Genomic DNA, 16420 nt, shown 5'->3' on the forward strand with positions numbered 1-16420 from the left:
AAGAAATCGAAGCCCTTGAAGAAGAATTGAAACAGAACACGGACACAGAGCAACAGGAACAGCTCAGATCCGCAATGAAAAAACGCCTGGAGAAATATGAAAATAAAATAAAATCACGAAAACAAGAGAAATTTGATCGTGACGAGAGGGATTACGCGATGGGAAGGGTTCTGACCTTCGCTAAGAAGTACGATCAAACGCGAAAAGAGATGAACAGTCTCAATAATAAAGCAAAACAAAATGACACCGCAACAATAGTAGAAACCTCTGAATCTGAGATAACGGAGGAGGAACTGAGTGGAGAGGATGTGGCAGGTCCTGCTAGACGACTCCCCAAAACTCCTTTTCATCAGGAGTTCAATGTCATCCGCCGGAGCTGGCTGCGAGGGGGGAAGAACAAGCCCCCAGAACAAGAAGACAAACCCGGCGCGGCGGGTGGAAGAGGAAGGGGAAAAACAACCTACACACCAAGAGTGACAAGAAGCAAGAGGGGAGCACGATGGTAATGAGAGATGACCAACATCTTACCATCATAAATCTGTCGGACAAGATTTTAACAACAACTGAGGAAACTGTCTTAAAGCTAGGCCTGACCTTTTGCCCCAACCGACGTCTAGAGTACACGCAAACCAGAATCGACTTATATAAGTTCATTCGGAAGTTGAAACTGCACAAATTTCATAAGATTAAACCCACATCCAAGGAAGCTAAAACGATAAAATCAAATTGGAAAGACACGGACCTGTTAAATGTCAATGACTTGACATCCTTGGAAATACTAGAGGACCTGCGAAAAGGCAATACCTCGGAAACAATCTCATCAGTGGTAACACCAACTCAGAGAATAAGGGATGTTGAGGTGGCACAAGAAGCTCCAACGAGTGACCTCAAATTACCTTCTAAGTTTGTACCACAGATGCCCATGGATTCCATAGACACTTTCTCGAACCTAATTATAAAGGATCTGATGAAATTCAGGGAAAATAAACCAATGAGGAAAGGCCAGGATAATTTGACGAGGCCGCAAAGAGAAGCCTTGAAGAATTTAGAGGATGACACAACTATAATCTGCAAACCTTCTGACAAAGGAGGAAATATCGTAATCCTCACAAGAGAACAGTATACAAGGGAAGCCATGAGACAATTAACCGATCGGAGCTGCTATGAAATAACAACAAAACCACAATATAATGACAGCATTATAAATCTACATGCATTGTTAAATAAATGGCACGACAAATCGATGATTGACCTGGAGGAATTCCTGTTTTTGAGAACAGCTAGTCCGGTGCTACCAACGTTTTATTACCTTCCTAAGGTACATAAGGACCTCAAGCAGCCCCCTGGGAGACCCATTGTCTCATCGATAGGCAGTCTCACTGAAAATCTTTCCCGCTACCTGGATCATTTCTTATTTGAAGCAGTTCTGAATTTGAAATCTTATATAAGAGATTCTACAGATTTCATTGAACACTTGGAACAATTGGAATGGCAACCTGATTACTGTCTGATCACCTTAGACATAACAAGCCTATATACTTGTATCGACCACACTCAAGGCTTGTCCGCAGTAGAACATTTCCTGAAGAAAAGACAATTGAAATTTGCTGCCCACAACTTAATGCTGTTGGAGCTAACACAATATTGTCTGTATAATAACATTTTTACCTTTCAGGGAGAACTGTACAGGCTAATCTCTGGTACGGCCATGGGCTCCTGCTTCGCCCCCAGCTACGCGAATTTATTTGTGGGCTGGTGGGAGGAGCAGGTAGCCTGGGCGACAGAGAATAGATCTTGGACTGAGAAAGTAATCTCGTGGTACAGGTATATCGACGATTTGTTCTTAGTGTGGAACGGTACAGTACAGGAGGGAGAGGATTATATCCGACATCTGAATCTCAATGAGAATAATCTGAGGTTCACGGGCCAGGTTAGCAAGGTGTCAGCCAATTATCTAGATCTCCAAGTTAAGATCCAGGATGAAAAAATAACGTGTTGCCTATACAGAAAACCCACAGCGGGCAACAGTACATTGCACGCATCCAGTAGCCACTCTCCCAAACTGATAAATAGTATTCCCTATGGAGAATTCCTCCGACTAAAAAGAAATTGCTCGATGAAATCAGATTTTGATGAGGCTGCAAAAGAGAGCTTCAATCGATTTCTAATAAGGGGTTACAATGAGAAACTACTCGCCACCACTCTTCGGAAAGTATCTAGCATCCCGAGAGTTGATCTTTTTAAAAAGAAGGACAGAAAGATCGATGATGGTAGATTTCGCATAATAACCACCTTTTCACAAGATGCAGACTGGTTCAGAGGCACAGTAAAAAAGCATTGGAACATCTTAAAAGCTGATCATATCATTGGAAAGGATGTTCCACCCAATCCTCTGATCACTTTTAGAAGAGCACGATCGTTGAGGGATAACCTAGTCCATAGTCACTTAGATCCAGTGATAAAGAAGAAACAAGGCACACTTCGTGATGCAAAAGGGTTCTTTCCATGTGGAAGGTGCAAAGCTTGCTCAGCAAGCAAACGCACTCTGTCCTATGAGGTAAAGGGACTTGAGAATGGCAAGAAGATTAATAAATTCATGTCCTGCCAAACTACCTACGCAGTCTACTGCTTAAAGTGTCCCTGCGGGATGAGATATGTGGGTAGCACCATTAATTGTGTAAAGCTGAGGATCTTGGAGCACATGCGTGCTATCGCAAATAGGGATTTCACCTACCCAGTGGCTCGCCACTTCTACATAAAGCACAAGAGCGATAGGAATCTGCTACAATATTTCTGTCTGGATTATATACCAGAGAATGCCAGAGGAGGGGACAGACTCCTAAAGCTGCGCAGGTTAGAGTCCAGGTACATAGTAGATCTCCAGACCAAGAGCCCGGAAGGCCTAAATGGGGGGGAGGAACTGTCAGTACATCTGGGCATGTAATATGGATGAAGTTGAAAATGTAAAGATGATAACTGAACTGTGGTAATTGTACTCTTGCAGCGTTTGTATGATTTTTCAGTGGAGGGGTTGATCTTCCAGGTGTGTTTAGCCCTATCCCTGCTGCTTTGAAAGAACTATTTATGTAAATTAATGTTATAGGAGCAATCTAGTTGGCGTTGATGTATGGGATAATAATTTTTTGAATCATGTAACTCTAATACTAAATAGGAGGCTATTTGTATAGGACTGCACGGCAACCGTATTAGATTGCCATTGCCGATCCACGGCAAGATTAGACGGGCCAATATGGCTGGTAGAAATGGTCTTAAGCACAATGATTTTTGTGGAATATAATATACATATTATGTTTAAAGTGTTTATAACGAACAAAGTAACGTTCCAAGATGGCGCCCACGATTTCAAGGGTCGCGAATAGTCCTGTTTTTGTTTCCATGATTAGGAGTTACAAATGACGCTCCGTTGCATGTGCACGGGTTGACACAGAGGAAGGGAATCACCGAAACGCGTCTGTTTTTGTTGTTAGTGGAATAAAGAACACTGCGCACTGCAAGCATCCCGTGAGTGGTGTCATTTTTCTCCCTGTAATGGGGAAATCTTGAGCAGAGATATTACGCGTATGCACCAACGCGTGACGGCACCCGACTTGAGAGTGACTCGGCATCTGGTGCTTTGGAAGCAGAAATATATATATATATGTATATATATATATATATATATATATATATATATATATATATATATATATCCGTAAAAAAATCCTCAAATCTCCACACCGCACGGCGTGGCGAAAGAAGGAGACAGACCCCACGGCTTCAGGCAAGATGTTGCGTTTATTGGTAACCTTTCTGGCGACGCGTTTCGAGTACCCTGTACTCTTGATCACACCAATATATATATATATATATATATTCTTTACCACACCATGCTTCGAATAAAACACGGCGTTGACTCCGTGAATCTGAATCCAAAACGATTTATTACATGATCAGTTGCTGCTTAGACGCGTTTCGGCGGCTTGCTCCCGCCTTGTTCACTACATCCGCAATGTATTAGACTAAAGGTATTTATACATACATGTAAGACATGGGCTTAATTGCACAACTGGTTACACCTAGCAGTTGCTTAGGTTACGTGGCTACTCCCCATGTATGGACATAGAAAAGTTTGTGACTTGCACATTTAAAATGACTTGGCAGTCTTTCTACACTTTTCTGTCACACCAAACGTAAAATCCATTACAAATAAACACAAAAATTATACAGTTCTGTCCTTAAATTCACTATGTTTCTTATTGTTCAAACACACCCATTGATATACAAAAAGCCCCTCTGTGTCACTAAACACCATTACGTACTGTTTACACACGTTCGGATTGAGTACGTGTAGAATGTCTCATGCTTAGTCCCGTTCACGTGTATATATATATATATATATATATCCGCAATGTGATCCTTATAACAGCGCACTCTTGCAGTGGGTGCTTGGTGTGGAAGCCAGATCCTGGCTTCAAATTCAATTTTGCATACAAAAATGCACAGCACTCCGGAGTGAAAGTTATTTAACTTGATTTATTTGCACAGATCCCAACCAACTTGTTTCAGCCTACTCGGCTTTGTTCACGGTTAGTGAGTCTTCTCTTTCTACACTACCAAATGGCAACACAATTCTTCTGAATGAGAAGATTACATGAAATATGCGATATACATTATTGAATGCAATTGTGGTAGCAAATATATTGGAAGTACGACTTGCCCTTTGCGTAAACGCATTTTTGAACACATTAGAGCGGTGAAAAACAAAGACACCTCATATGCAACCGCCAAACACATGAGGGTATGCCAGAATGGAGATTGGAGATCAATGTGTTATTATGGCACAAAAACAGTCACGTTGAATGAACGGGGCGGTAATGGAACTAGAAAACTTCACCAGATGGAATCTAAATATATTGTGAGACTCAAAGCAAAGACCCCGAGAGGAATGAACTATGACGAGGAGCTTTATACTCATTTGAATAAATAATAGGAGTGACAAGATCTGAACTTATGATGGACATTCTCGATGCATAGACTGTGGACACTATATCCTGTGAATAAGTGCGAACTGTGAACAATTGCGCCAAAATATTAGAAAAATTTCTATTTTGAGTACAATAGTTGAAAATTAAGTGACATAACAAAAAGCTAATAGAATTATGAGTACTATACTCAACACAGTATGGATATAAAAGCAATGATAACTGCTTTTACCTACTAAGATATGGCACATTAGATGGTTTAAAAATGCCAATACTCAATTGAAATGTTAATAATATTTAACGAACGTTTATAATGTTAAAAAGTGTTGAATGTTATGTCAATTTTGAGAACAACATCCTCCATGAAGGACAGTTCTTATAAATGAATTCTTTTCTTTTTCTTTTTTGATAACAAATGATAGTTGTATTAAAACACTACAATGCCCAGAATGCCACATGGCAGCTAGCTGGGCTTAAATAGTGTAAAAAGAGAAGACTCACTAACCGTGAACAAAGCCGAGTAGGCTGAAACGCGTTGGTTGGGATCTGTGCAAATAAATCAAGTTAAATAACTTTCACTCCGGAGTGCTGTGCATTTTTGTATGCAAAAAAAATAAATATATATATATATACACACACACGTATATACAATGTACCTTCTATTGTTGCCTTATTATGATGCAGTCACTTTTGTCATGAAACCTTACAGCGTTATAATGACTCTAAAGGCACTTTGATGGTAAGAAGGCAGCAGAAATATAGGACCGAAACTGGCTGTGGTAGCCTCAGATATTTAACTGCTTTCAAACAGCAAGCAATCATTTAAGTGCTACTTACTTGGAAACAAGTGTCCACTAGCTAATCATTAAGGTTAAATAAACTGCTTGATTTATTAGAGTACAAGACAAAGAACAATTCTCTTGATCAAACACATAATTCAATGAGAGGTTTTAAGTATAGCAGATTATGAGTCCTTGTACATTTACTGCTATCCATTTTGACACCAATTTATGGCAACAATAAATAAATATTAGACTATTCCAATGACACATCTCTTTTATTTGGGCCAAGCATTCTTCATTTACAAGGAAGGCATGCAGATCCCTTAAATCCTTAAATACTTTAAACTTTACAATATGCAATATTTTTATAAATTTTTCAGAAACACGCTTTTGCTTCAAGGCTATTTGGAAGAAATACAAAGTTGTCAAGATTTTCGTGTCAACATTGGCAAGTGCAATAATACTCGTTTTTCCAATCGAATTCCGGTCCTTTCTGTTTTGCATTCTGCAAATGCAGGATTGCAAGCACCAGAATGCAAAATATAAACAAACTTGGATAAAAATCTCTCACACTGCATTTGAGCGCTTGATGTTCAAACTATCCTTTGTGATTAGGAATACCAAGGACACTTTCCAATTCATGACCCCCCTGTAGAGGGGGCTTGGCAACATCAATAGTTGTTCAGTTAAGATATTTTGCAACAATGGAAGTAGGTTTTACTCCACTTATTCCAACGTGATCAAACAGTTTGATCCATAGCAAATTATTTATTAACACCGTCCTCTACCAAAGTATGTAGCTAAAATTGGCAATGTTATATTCAGCCTAGCTTCAACACTGGCACCATTGTGCCATGATTCAAGGATGCCTACGTTTTTGTGCAGGAATGCCTGTGTGCAGAAAAAAAGCTTCAAGACTTATTACTCTTTGTATGTGTGCATGCAAAAAGGAAGTAATGAGGAGAAATAAATGTATTTCTACTCATTCCATCAGGCTCAGATATGTGTATCAGTTCTGAGCAAACCCATGCTTATTGACTTTAGTGCACATGGGTTTGTGTCAACATACATGGGTGGATGCACAGAAATGCCCATAATCCAACTATGTTGTAACACCTCCCTAACACAAAGTAAAACAAGGCACATGTGCCGCCTTGCATTACTTGTGGGATAAAATCTCTTTCAAAGCCATGCAAATCTTAATTTACAAGGCGTGGCGAATTTCCCGTGTATAGAGTCCTAAACATAGGTATCAACATGCCATAGGGTTGAACTGAGTTTTCTGTTCATTTAACACATTTGAATGATCAAGCAGTGTTCACAGGAAAAAACAAAGTGGACGACTTGGTCTATCTTTTATTGCACCTGATATGCAAAGATCTCATACAGCCAGCATATTTTGTTCATATTTGATAAACTTTCTCAAGACTAGAAACTATAAAAATAATTACTGCATTTCATAATGTGATGAAAATCAATCAAGTGTGTCAACAATATTACAACCAATGCAAGAAATGACCATTAACAGACCCCATCTTCACTCACATGTAAGGTTTGTGAATGCACGACCTTTAAAAGTGACATGTTTCCCTGGAGCTACAAACAAAAGAGCACAGGGAACTTTTCTACAGCTTCGTAGTCTCTTCTGCTACATAATTGGTATCCACAGAACCATTCTTCTTTCAGGTCCAACTAGAGAGTTAATTATCGACCTGGTTCATGGGTGTGTGTGGAAATATCTCAGCAATGTTGCATTGATGAGGCTGTACCTCCAATTCCTTGTTAATTTAAGAGAGGTTTGCTACTGGGATTTCAGGAAGTTTCCAGTTACATTACAGGAAATCCTTTGCCATGTAAAAATGCTTTTCATGGCAAATGGAAAAGTCATGCTGGCACAAAAACGACAGCACTGCCCAGGCAGTAATTCCTTCCACCCTTCCGATTTTCACTTTTTGATTAATGAGTGTGTTTTCTCCCAGTGGTCCTGTGTCTCCCAGCTATTGGCAACAGTCATCTCTGCTGGCTATGGGATGCTGAAATGTGGTGGAGGCTGATGTAATAATGAAGGATCTTGGTCTTTTTACTTTTGCCTGAGTTAGTATGTTTGCATTTTACATGCTTGTGTGACCATGTGCCACATTTATGGTGTCTTCTGTGTGATCACAGGTTCTCCCGCATAGAACTGATGTTTCTCTCCATGTTAACCTTCTTGAAGCTATTTCGTCTCCCATGATACTAGTACTGATTAATTACCCACATTATTTTTTGATGCCTGCTTCAATATTGTTTTGATACTGTTTATACTAAGGGCCGGCTACACAAGCCATCGCATACATTGCGGAGGCCATGCAGTCATGGTGGAGACTCTGCATTCGGGGTGAAATCTCTGCAATGAGAATTATCTTTGCAGAGATTCCACCTCAAGTGCGAAGACTTCCCCATGACTGCGGGGCCTCCACCATGAGGGTGTGCGCCTTTTGTTAATCAGGTCCTAAGTTTATATTTGGGTTTTTGTAGAGCGCATGGCTGCCCAAGGGCTTCCCAGCGCTAGGTGAAAGAGTTGCTGGTGAGGGTACGAGTTTGGACAGCTGTCATGGGAACAACCATGCCTTGAGCTTCTCCCTGAAACTTGGTTCTTCTTCAAGAAATCTCAGCTCCCGGGGCATGGCGTTCCACAGCTTAGGGACCAAATGTGATAATGATCTGTCTGCCCATCTTGAGTGCTTAGGGCCATACGTAGGTAATCCAAATTTACAGATTCTAAAATACCGAATTTTACCGATTCGGTATTTCAGAATCGGTAAATGGAATGTAGGTATTGTTTCAGTAAATTTTACCGAATCGGTAAAATTTGGTAAATGCCAATTCGGTATTTACCGATTCGGTAATTCCCATTCATTCCTACGGAGGCCCATAGGAATGAATGGGATGCCATTCACTATTACCGATTCGGTAAATACCGAATGACTAATAGGGGGGTGCATATTCAAGGGTGGCAGGGTGTCACATTGACACCCTGTTACACCCCTGAGTCATGCATGTGTGTGCATCGTGCATGTGTGTGCACATGTGGTACTCATACATGCCCTAAGGGCATGCATGTCTGCCACATGCCACATGGCACTTTTGGAAAAGCACAGATTTGCTTTGCCAAAGGTTTTCGATATTTACCACCAACTTTCAGTTGGTGGTAAATACCGAATCCTTAACTCAGAAATGCACTCACTTGAGTGCTCCCTACATTACGGATTCAGAAATTTACCTAATTGGTATTTTAAGGATTCGGTAATTTACAGATTCATTAAATTACCGATTCAGTAAATTACCGAATCCTTAAATTTGGCCCCTACATCTCAAATGCCTAATACCGGTCGGTATGCGCCGAAATTCGGTATTTTGGGCCGTTACCGACCAGTATTGGGCTACCTACATCTGGCTCTAAGTTCTTTACGTTCCCATGAGGCTGTCTTGTGAGGATCTAAGACATCTTGCCGGTACATATGGGGTGATGAGGTTCCTTATTTTAAGCAGGTCCCTGACATTCATTTCTTTGTGAGCCTGGCAGAGAGATTGTTTGCGTACCATAATTTAAATTGTTGTGCTGGCAGCTTGACTCTGCCCTAATATGTAATAAAACTTTAAACATTGATATAATTTGTAGGAAAATAAGATGTTAATGCAATTAAAAACTGTAGACACCCGTATTACATTTTGCTTTCTGCAATTTAGGATACATGTGTCGCATGAAATCCATCAGCAGGTTTCACAATATACGTCAAATAAAGCAGATCATTGTGAGAAGTTGCCTAAAAGCATTGAGTCCTTTGGATCATTAATGTGATGAAAAAAGGCAGTTTCTTTACTTTGTGATCTTTCTTTCAGTTTCAGGTGGAACTCGATCAAGAATATCAGGACAAGTTCAAGAGGTTGCCCATGGAAATCCAAGAGTTTGTGCAAGAGGCCATGAAAGGGAAGTTCAGCGAGGACGGAGAGCACAGCTCGGCCACCTCCTCCTTGGCGCCTGACAGCGGCAAACTGAACCACAAGCCTCTCTCCAATGAGGTCGAAGCAGAAGCAGACAGCGCCGAGAAAGGATTTGACACCTCGCTTTAATGGTCTCCGCCCGGCGGCAGACGCGTTGTGTTTTTATTTCTTTATTTGTAACGCCGGGGCCACCGACTGACAAGCGCGCGCCCACGAACTTTACTGCTGTGGTCGAAGGTGCCATCGAACAGCTTCTGATTGCTGGATGCATGCAGGACTATTTTGGCTCCTTTAAAGAAGAGAGACCATTTTCTTCCCAAAGTGTTACACAGAAACGATCTCTGATCCAAACATTCTTGTTGATGTCATATAGAGATTTTAGTGTGGCACAAATTTCTTTGGGACATTGATCCGAAGCGATGTTGTGTTGTTGTTCCTTGGCAAAGTGAAACGACTAGCTTCCAAGCTCTGTGCACTGCTACGACTCTATGATGGAGAGCGTTGTGTTGTAAGGAGAAGGCTGTGTCGACATAGCAGTGCAATCGAAATGCATTGTAACTTGCCTTGGCGATACGTGTTTTATACTTTCTAAGCGCACCTCAACAGCTGCGTTATCATTCTCTGTCTGTGGTGACTTATTCAACTCTTCCCAAGCACTGGAGGCTTGCGGTTTTTGATATTGCGTGTATTGTATTGATAGAACTAACTTTATTTGCTGCTGAACATGTCTCTTGTTGAACCATGGTGAGTGAGTCTTACGTGGTGGGGCAGGTGTAAGTGGGCCGGTGTCTTAAAAACCATATTGTGTGTATTTGTGTGTCCATACACCATATGTGCACACATAACATATACACATATTCACATATTAGAAGTTTGCCTGGTCATAGCAAGAAGTTTTCAGGGATGCATGGATAGATACTTTTATGTTTTTTAACTCTGGGTATAGACTTCACATATCTGTACTGATAGAAGAAAAAACAAATCTTACAGAAATGTTTTTGTGAAACTAGTGTTGTACATTGAAGTAGTTTTAGGTGATAACGCTGATACATATTTTGCAGGCTCAAAGTATTGATTTTAAGTACCATATTTTATGTTCCACTTTAACTACATAAGCCTATGAAGCAGGAATCTGCTACAGTGTTGAAGCTTTAGAATGATCTTCCAATGACTTCCGAATGAGGTGTAGCATGCCAAGGGTTGTTTAAAAAAATAAACAAAATGCATTCTGTTGAGAATGCAACTAATAACTCCTTCAATAAACAAAATCACAATTTCCCATAGTCATTGTGATGTGTGATATTCATGGGAATAACAGTATAGCATACGTGACAATGGCATAATTGGAAAAGCAAGACATTGTGAGAGGCTCTTTTGCAACCTCTGAAAAAGGGCCTGCTGTTTCACCATAAAAAAATGAGTGATCGTGACAATTAACATGATCCAAGCACTAAAGGGTGGCACTTTTAAACTGAGATTTATTTTTAACTTCACTCTCATCTACCATAGCAGGGCATTCTAAAATGTAAGAAGCAACCTTTGACTTCATTGCATTTCTGTCCCTCAGGATAGTATTTTAACATAACTTATTTTATTTAAATGTAAGCAATAAATAGATCAAGTTAATGTTGTACATGCATGTAATAGGCTAAAACGTCGGAAAACAGTGTTTGATATTGTTTCCCCTGGAATTAAAATGGTGGGTGCTGATCTGGGAGAAGCTGAAACTGAAACCATTTTGTATCATACAGCATGCCAACTGAGTTCCTATGGAGCAAACTCCTGCTTCTCGCTCGTATTGTGTACAAATTATGTGTGCAGTTTGATGGTCAATGAAGGAATCTAAATGGAACATGAGTGGCTAAAATGCACTACTGGCGTAAAAGCAGCAACTGAGACTGTCTACACGTTAGAAAAGCCTATGTGCACCATTCAGTGATCAAAAGGAAAAGATGGGATAATACAGTGATACAACACAGTTCAAAGCAGACACTTTAGTCCTCAAACTAATGCAAATGCAACCTACCTTTTATTTATACAGATATTGTTATATTAATTTGAGGGTGTACAGTACGTAACCTTATCAACTGTAGTCATTTGACAATATGTTTGTATTTGACCATTAACTGTACTCACATTTTTATATTTGTACAATCTTACCTTTTGCAGTTGTTCGGTAGAAAGTGTAATAACATTTCATTGATCCGACTTTTACAGTGAAGATGCAGATTTCATTGGGTCATATAAATAGTACTTGAACTACATTAAAAGATAAAGAAAGGTCCTCTATGATGTGCAAGTTTTGTGCCTTTCATGTATTTGCCATGTCTCTTTAATGATTGTCTGAATTGCCGTACAGTGGACATATTTTTGTTGTGTAATATTGTAATATTAGGGTTTCTGTTGCAGTCTACATTGCATTCTGCTGAGAATAGCTTGGCTCCCACTGTGTAAATATAGTTTTAAAAAATCTCATTAAAATACTGGACATTTTAAGTATTACATATTCACTGTGTTTCTAATTACTGTTCATAAATTAGCTCAGACTCATTATATGGCAACTAAAAGTTACATCATCTGCAGTTCTGCATGTTTTAAAGCCAGTGTTCCTCTTGTCTATGTGTACCATTTTGTTTTTAATGGTTTGATGTTCGTAAATTGACCTTATAGAACAGAGCATAAGACATAGTTTCTAAGTTACAATGCAGATTTTTTTTTTAATCAGTCTATACTGATTTTAAATGCAGACAGTTTTGAGAAAGGGTGCACAGTCTATGCAAGTTTGTGGTATGATGTTTCTTCCACTTGTAATTTCAGGTGATTTCTTCACAAATTCAAAGGAGAAATCAAAAATAAATATGTACACAATCCCCAAAAATCTTTTTTACAGTAATTTGCTTGGCTCTCATGACATACAGGAGCAGAATCTGTGGCACAACGATCGAAAGGTAAACTCCAGCCACTAGAGACCATATTCCTCTGCTGATGACCTGAAAAGCACCCTTAATAGGACTTCAGCTAACATGCTTACTTCTTCAACAGTTGTTTTTCTTCCTCAGTTATCGTATATCATTGTATTACTTCTCTTCCTGCTTCCTGTTCTGCATGCATGCTCTTTCATTCCTTTTTCCGCCATTGTTGGTGTTTACTCAGACTACACACTGTCAGAACCTAATCAGTGTTCCCTGCTCCTTACTCCTCCTCAATCCAATTTACTAACTGCCCATTCTTTTATGATCTTGCTCTCTGCTGCTTTCCTGTCTTTCTTGCTTCCTCCACCATATTCCCCCTATACATTTTCTGCCCATGATATGTGTTACTTTCTTAGATGGATTTACGCTCCTTCTCATAAATGCCGCTTGCCCCACTCTGCTGTCTCCTCTCACTCTCTCCCCACACATCTGGCATTTCCTCTTGCTCCTTTGCCTGTGCTCCTTCATACTAAATGAAAGACAAGCATCCACTTTCGTCCTCATTCTCCTTGATCCTTTTTTAATTATTCTCTTCTCTTCAAACCCAATGCTCTAAACTTAATTTTTCTGCCACCACTGATACAGCGGAGGTTAGTGCATCATTGTTAAGCCAGAGGAAGCAACAAAGAGAGGATGATGAAGATGATGATTATGTTAATTTCTCATTACTCCACACACAGCTTTGAATATTTGTGCATAGAAATTACATTTGTTAGACCTTGCATCCTTGGCATGGCTTTCCCCGTAGCTTATTGCCTTCAACCCTCCTGTGTGGCTGACCTCGTTTTTGCTGGTCTTAGGACTCTGCACACTTTACCATTGCTAACCAGTGCGAAAGTGCTTGTTCTCTCTCCTTCAAACATGCTAGAATTGGCTTATACCCAGTAGGGATACTTAATTTATCTGTAAGTCCCTAGTAAAGTGGCACTGCTTTTCCCCAAGCCCTGTAGATTAAATGCTATTTCAACGTCACAAAATATACCTTTTGCCAGGTGCAAACCTTCCTTTTTAATACATATATGTCACTCTTTGGGTGGGGCTTGAGCAGCCCAGAGGGCAGGGTGCAGTGTATTTAAAAAGTTGGACATGTACTTTTAAGCTTCAAATGTCCTGACAGTATTAACTTTTTACATTTATTTTTCATTTCCATAAGGCCTCTCTCTCCCATAGGATAACATTGGTGTTACCTAATTACATTTAATGAGCTGTAACTTCCCAATTGGAACAGGAAACCAATTCATGTTTGCTGTCTTTGGAACTGTAATGAGAAATCATCTCTCATGGTAAAGTCAGATGTTAAAATACAATTTTGAAAATGCCACTCTTAGAAAGTTGGCATTTTTCTACCTTAACCATTTAGTGTCTGCAGCATGTCACTGGGTTGCATGATTGGGTGCAGTTGGTAGTTGGGCTTTGTGTATTCATCTTAGACAGCCACACACAACAGAGGGTTTAGGTGTGCCTGGATGAGCTGTCTTTGGCAGGATGGGAGGGCAGAGCTGGGGACAGCCCTACTTACACTTGAATAGGCTGTGTCCAGCCTCCACACAAAGGGCAGCATACCCCCTGTAGTTAGTCAGAGCCAGTGCAATGGAGGCAGGAAGCCTGTGCACTTCATGGGGAAATCTTTAAGCTTCTCCCACTTCAAAGGAGGCACCTGATATAAATATTGGACCTTAGACACCAACTCTTCAGTACAGTTCTGGACCTGTGGAGACTCTGCAAGGAAGAAGGACCGCCTTGCTGCTGAACGGACTGACACTCTGTTGGACTGATGTTCTGCTGCTCTCCTACCTGAGGCAGCAGGATTTGGACCTGCACCTGCACCTGAACCCAGGACTCCCATTGATTCAAGTGAAAATCTGCTGGCCTACTGTTCAAAGCCATAGGGACCTAAGAGGCTCCCAACCACAAGAATCACCCCCCAGATCCAGCTGGAGTGAGCCCCTGACCCTCAAGAGGTGCCCCTTAGGTCCTGGTTTCTTGGTGTGGCTTCAAAAAAGCTGAATTGAAAGTTTTTGGGCTATTTTCGAACTGCCTATTTGTGCCAAACCTTGTGTTTCCTACAGCCCTCCAACATGAAGTTTTGTCAATCCAAATTTTTGTGATAAAGAATCAACAGCTCAAAGGGAGTGCCACCAAGAAGCTCCGACTCACCCATTCACATTTACAACAGGATCTTCACGCTACAGCTATGACCATCAGCAATGCCAGGCTTGCTCTTCTCTCTACATTGAGTACCGTCAACGAGGCTTCTCTGTTCCTAGCGGCCCTCTCCACCATGAGTAGCACTCTTTGTGCCGGACTGAGAAGGTAACTTTTCAGCAGGACTAACCTGGTTCCTATATCCAACCCACACGCCATTGCAGTCCACTTGAATTTGTGACTTTGTCCTGGTCTTGCATGACCAGATAGCTGCGAGTGGCACTTTGGGCTTCTTGACTCTATTTTCACTTACATTTTTAAAATTGCATAACTCCAGTTCTACTGATTGTCTTTTTGTCATTTTGGTATGATTTACTTATTACATTTTACTCAATTGTTTCAATTGGTTTGGGATTTAGCTTGTGTTGTGTTTTCACTTTATTACTGTTTTAAGTGCTGCATAAATGCTATACACATTGCCTCTAAGTTAAGCCTGACTGCTCTGTGCTAAGCTACCAGAGGGTGGAGCAAAGGTTAATTTGGGGTTTGATAGTGCCTCACATTGACAAGGACTGAGGATGTTGTTAAGTAGGGTATCCTCCCTCTCAAACAGTAACCCAATTTCTGGCATTGGTGGCAGCGGTGAACTTAGGAATTCTGTTTGTGCAGTACCGCACAGTGATTTTGTGTTACACTGAAAATCCAAGATAAATAATCTTGGACCAATTTGAGATTTACATTCTCAATAAGCCTTAAGGAGCTGGACATCAAAGCCCGACAGGTGGGGCCCAGCTTTCTTGGTGGCAGCATACCCACAGTGCCGTCTGGAGACAAGAGGGTCCCCATCCCTAATGTCTGGTGCCTGACTTTGCTGTAGGGGATGGGAATAGAGGTCTGGGGACCACAAAAGTCCAGTGGACCTACCCACCAGTCGACCAGTGCTCATCACCCGCCATCCTGCAAGAAGGGTGCCCAAGTACGAAGAAAATTCTTCACCTTGTCCTGTAGATTATGAGTGATTCACTCATACGAGGCAGTCTAGTGCATATCTGAGAACATTCAGCATGCTTGGTGGTGAGGGGAGAACGCCAGTGCCAGAGGAAACAGTTCTTTGCCATTGCAATCACCCTGTGGGGCAAGCCGCAGTCATGGTGGGACAGTGTGGGGAGTCTGCAAAGTCATTAAGCAGGATCAAGGGACGAGCTGGTGGCACACGGAGTGCCAGTGCTTCATTTAGCGTGGCACTGACCACCTCCCAGAAGGGATGGACAGTGGGACAGTTATAGTATACGAACCAGGCCACAGCCCCAACAGCTGGAGTGGGGCAGCAGTCTTGCCACACTAAGCTTTGCTAGGATCCAGTACCAATTATGCAGTGACTTAAATAGGCAAACTTCAGCCTGGCCTCCTAGGCGCCCCGTCCCAGAGTGTCCAACAGGTCCACACAGTCCTCCGGCTCATACTCCACTTGAAGGCGAGTTTGCCACTTCATCGTCAGGCTGTCCAAAAGAGGCAAAGAATGCAAATGATGGGTTAGGAGGCTGTAAAAGCATGA

The 16420-nt window shown here is 41.1% G+C and overlaps 1 protein-coding gene across 2 annotated transcripts in view; it reads left to right on the top strand.

Annotated features, from left to right (window-relative positions):
• The window catches only part of PLCB1 (phospholipase C beta 1), a 2228480-nt gene extending 2215864 nt beyond the window's left edge, over positions 1 to 12616 (top strand). The window contains exon 32 of one of the 2 annotated variants that reach the window (XM_078649524.1): positions 9647 to 12616. In XM_078649524.1, the coding sequence (XP_078505650.1) occupies positions 9647 to 9877 (231 nt within the window). In that variant the 3' untranslated portion in view covers positions 9878 to 12616. The remainder of the gene's footprint in view (positions 1 to 9646) is intronic. The other variant, XM_078649525.1, reaches the window with a different exon arrangement.
• Positions 12617 to 16420: the final 3804 nt, after the last annotated feature.

This window comes from Lissotriton helveticus, chromosome 6 (assembly GCF_964261635.1).
Source record: "Lissotriton helveticus chromosome 6, aLisHel1.1, whole genome shotgun sequence".
In the NCBI taxonomy this organism is placed as follows: Eukaryota; Metazoa; Chordata; class Amphibia; order Caudata; family Salamandridae; genus Lissotriton; species Lissotriton helveticus.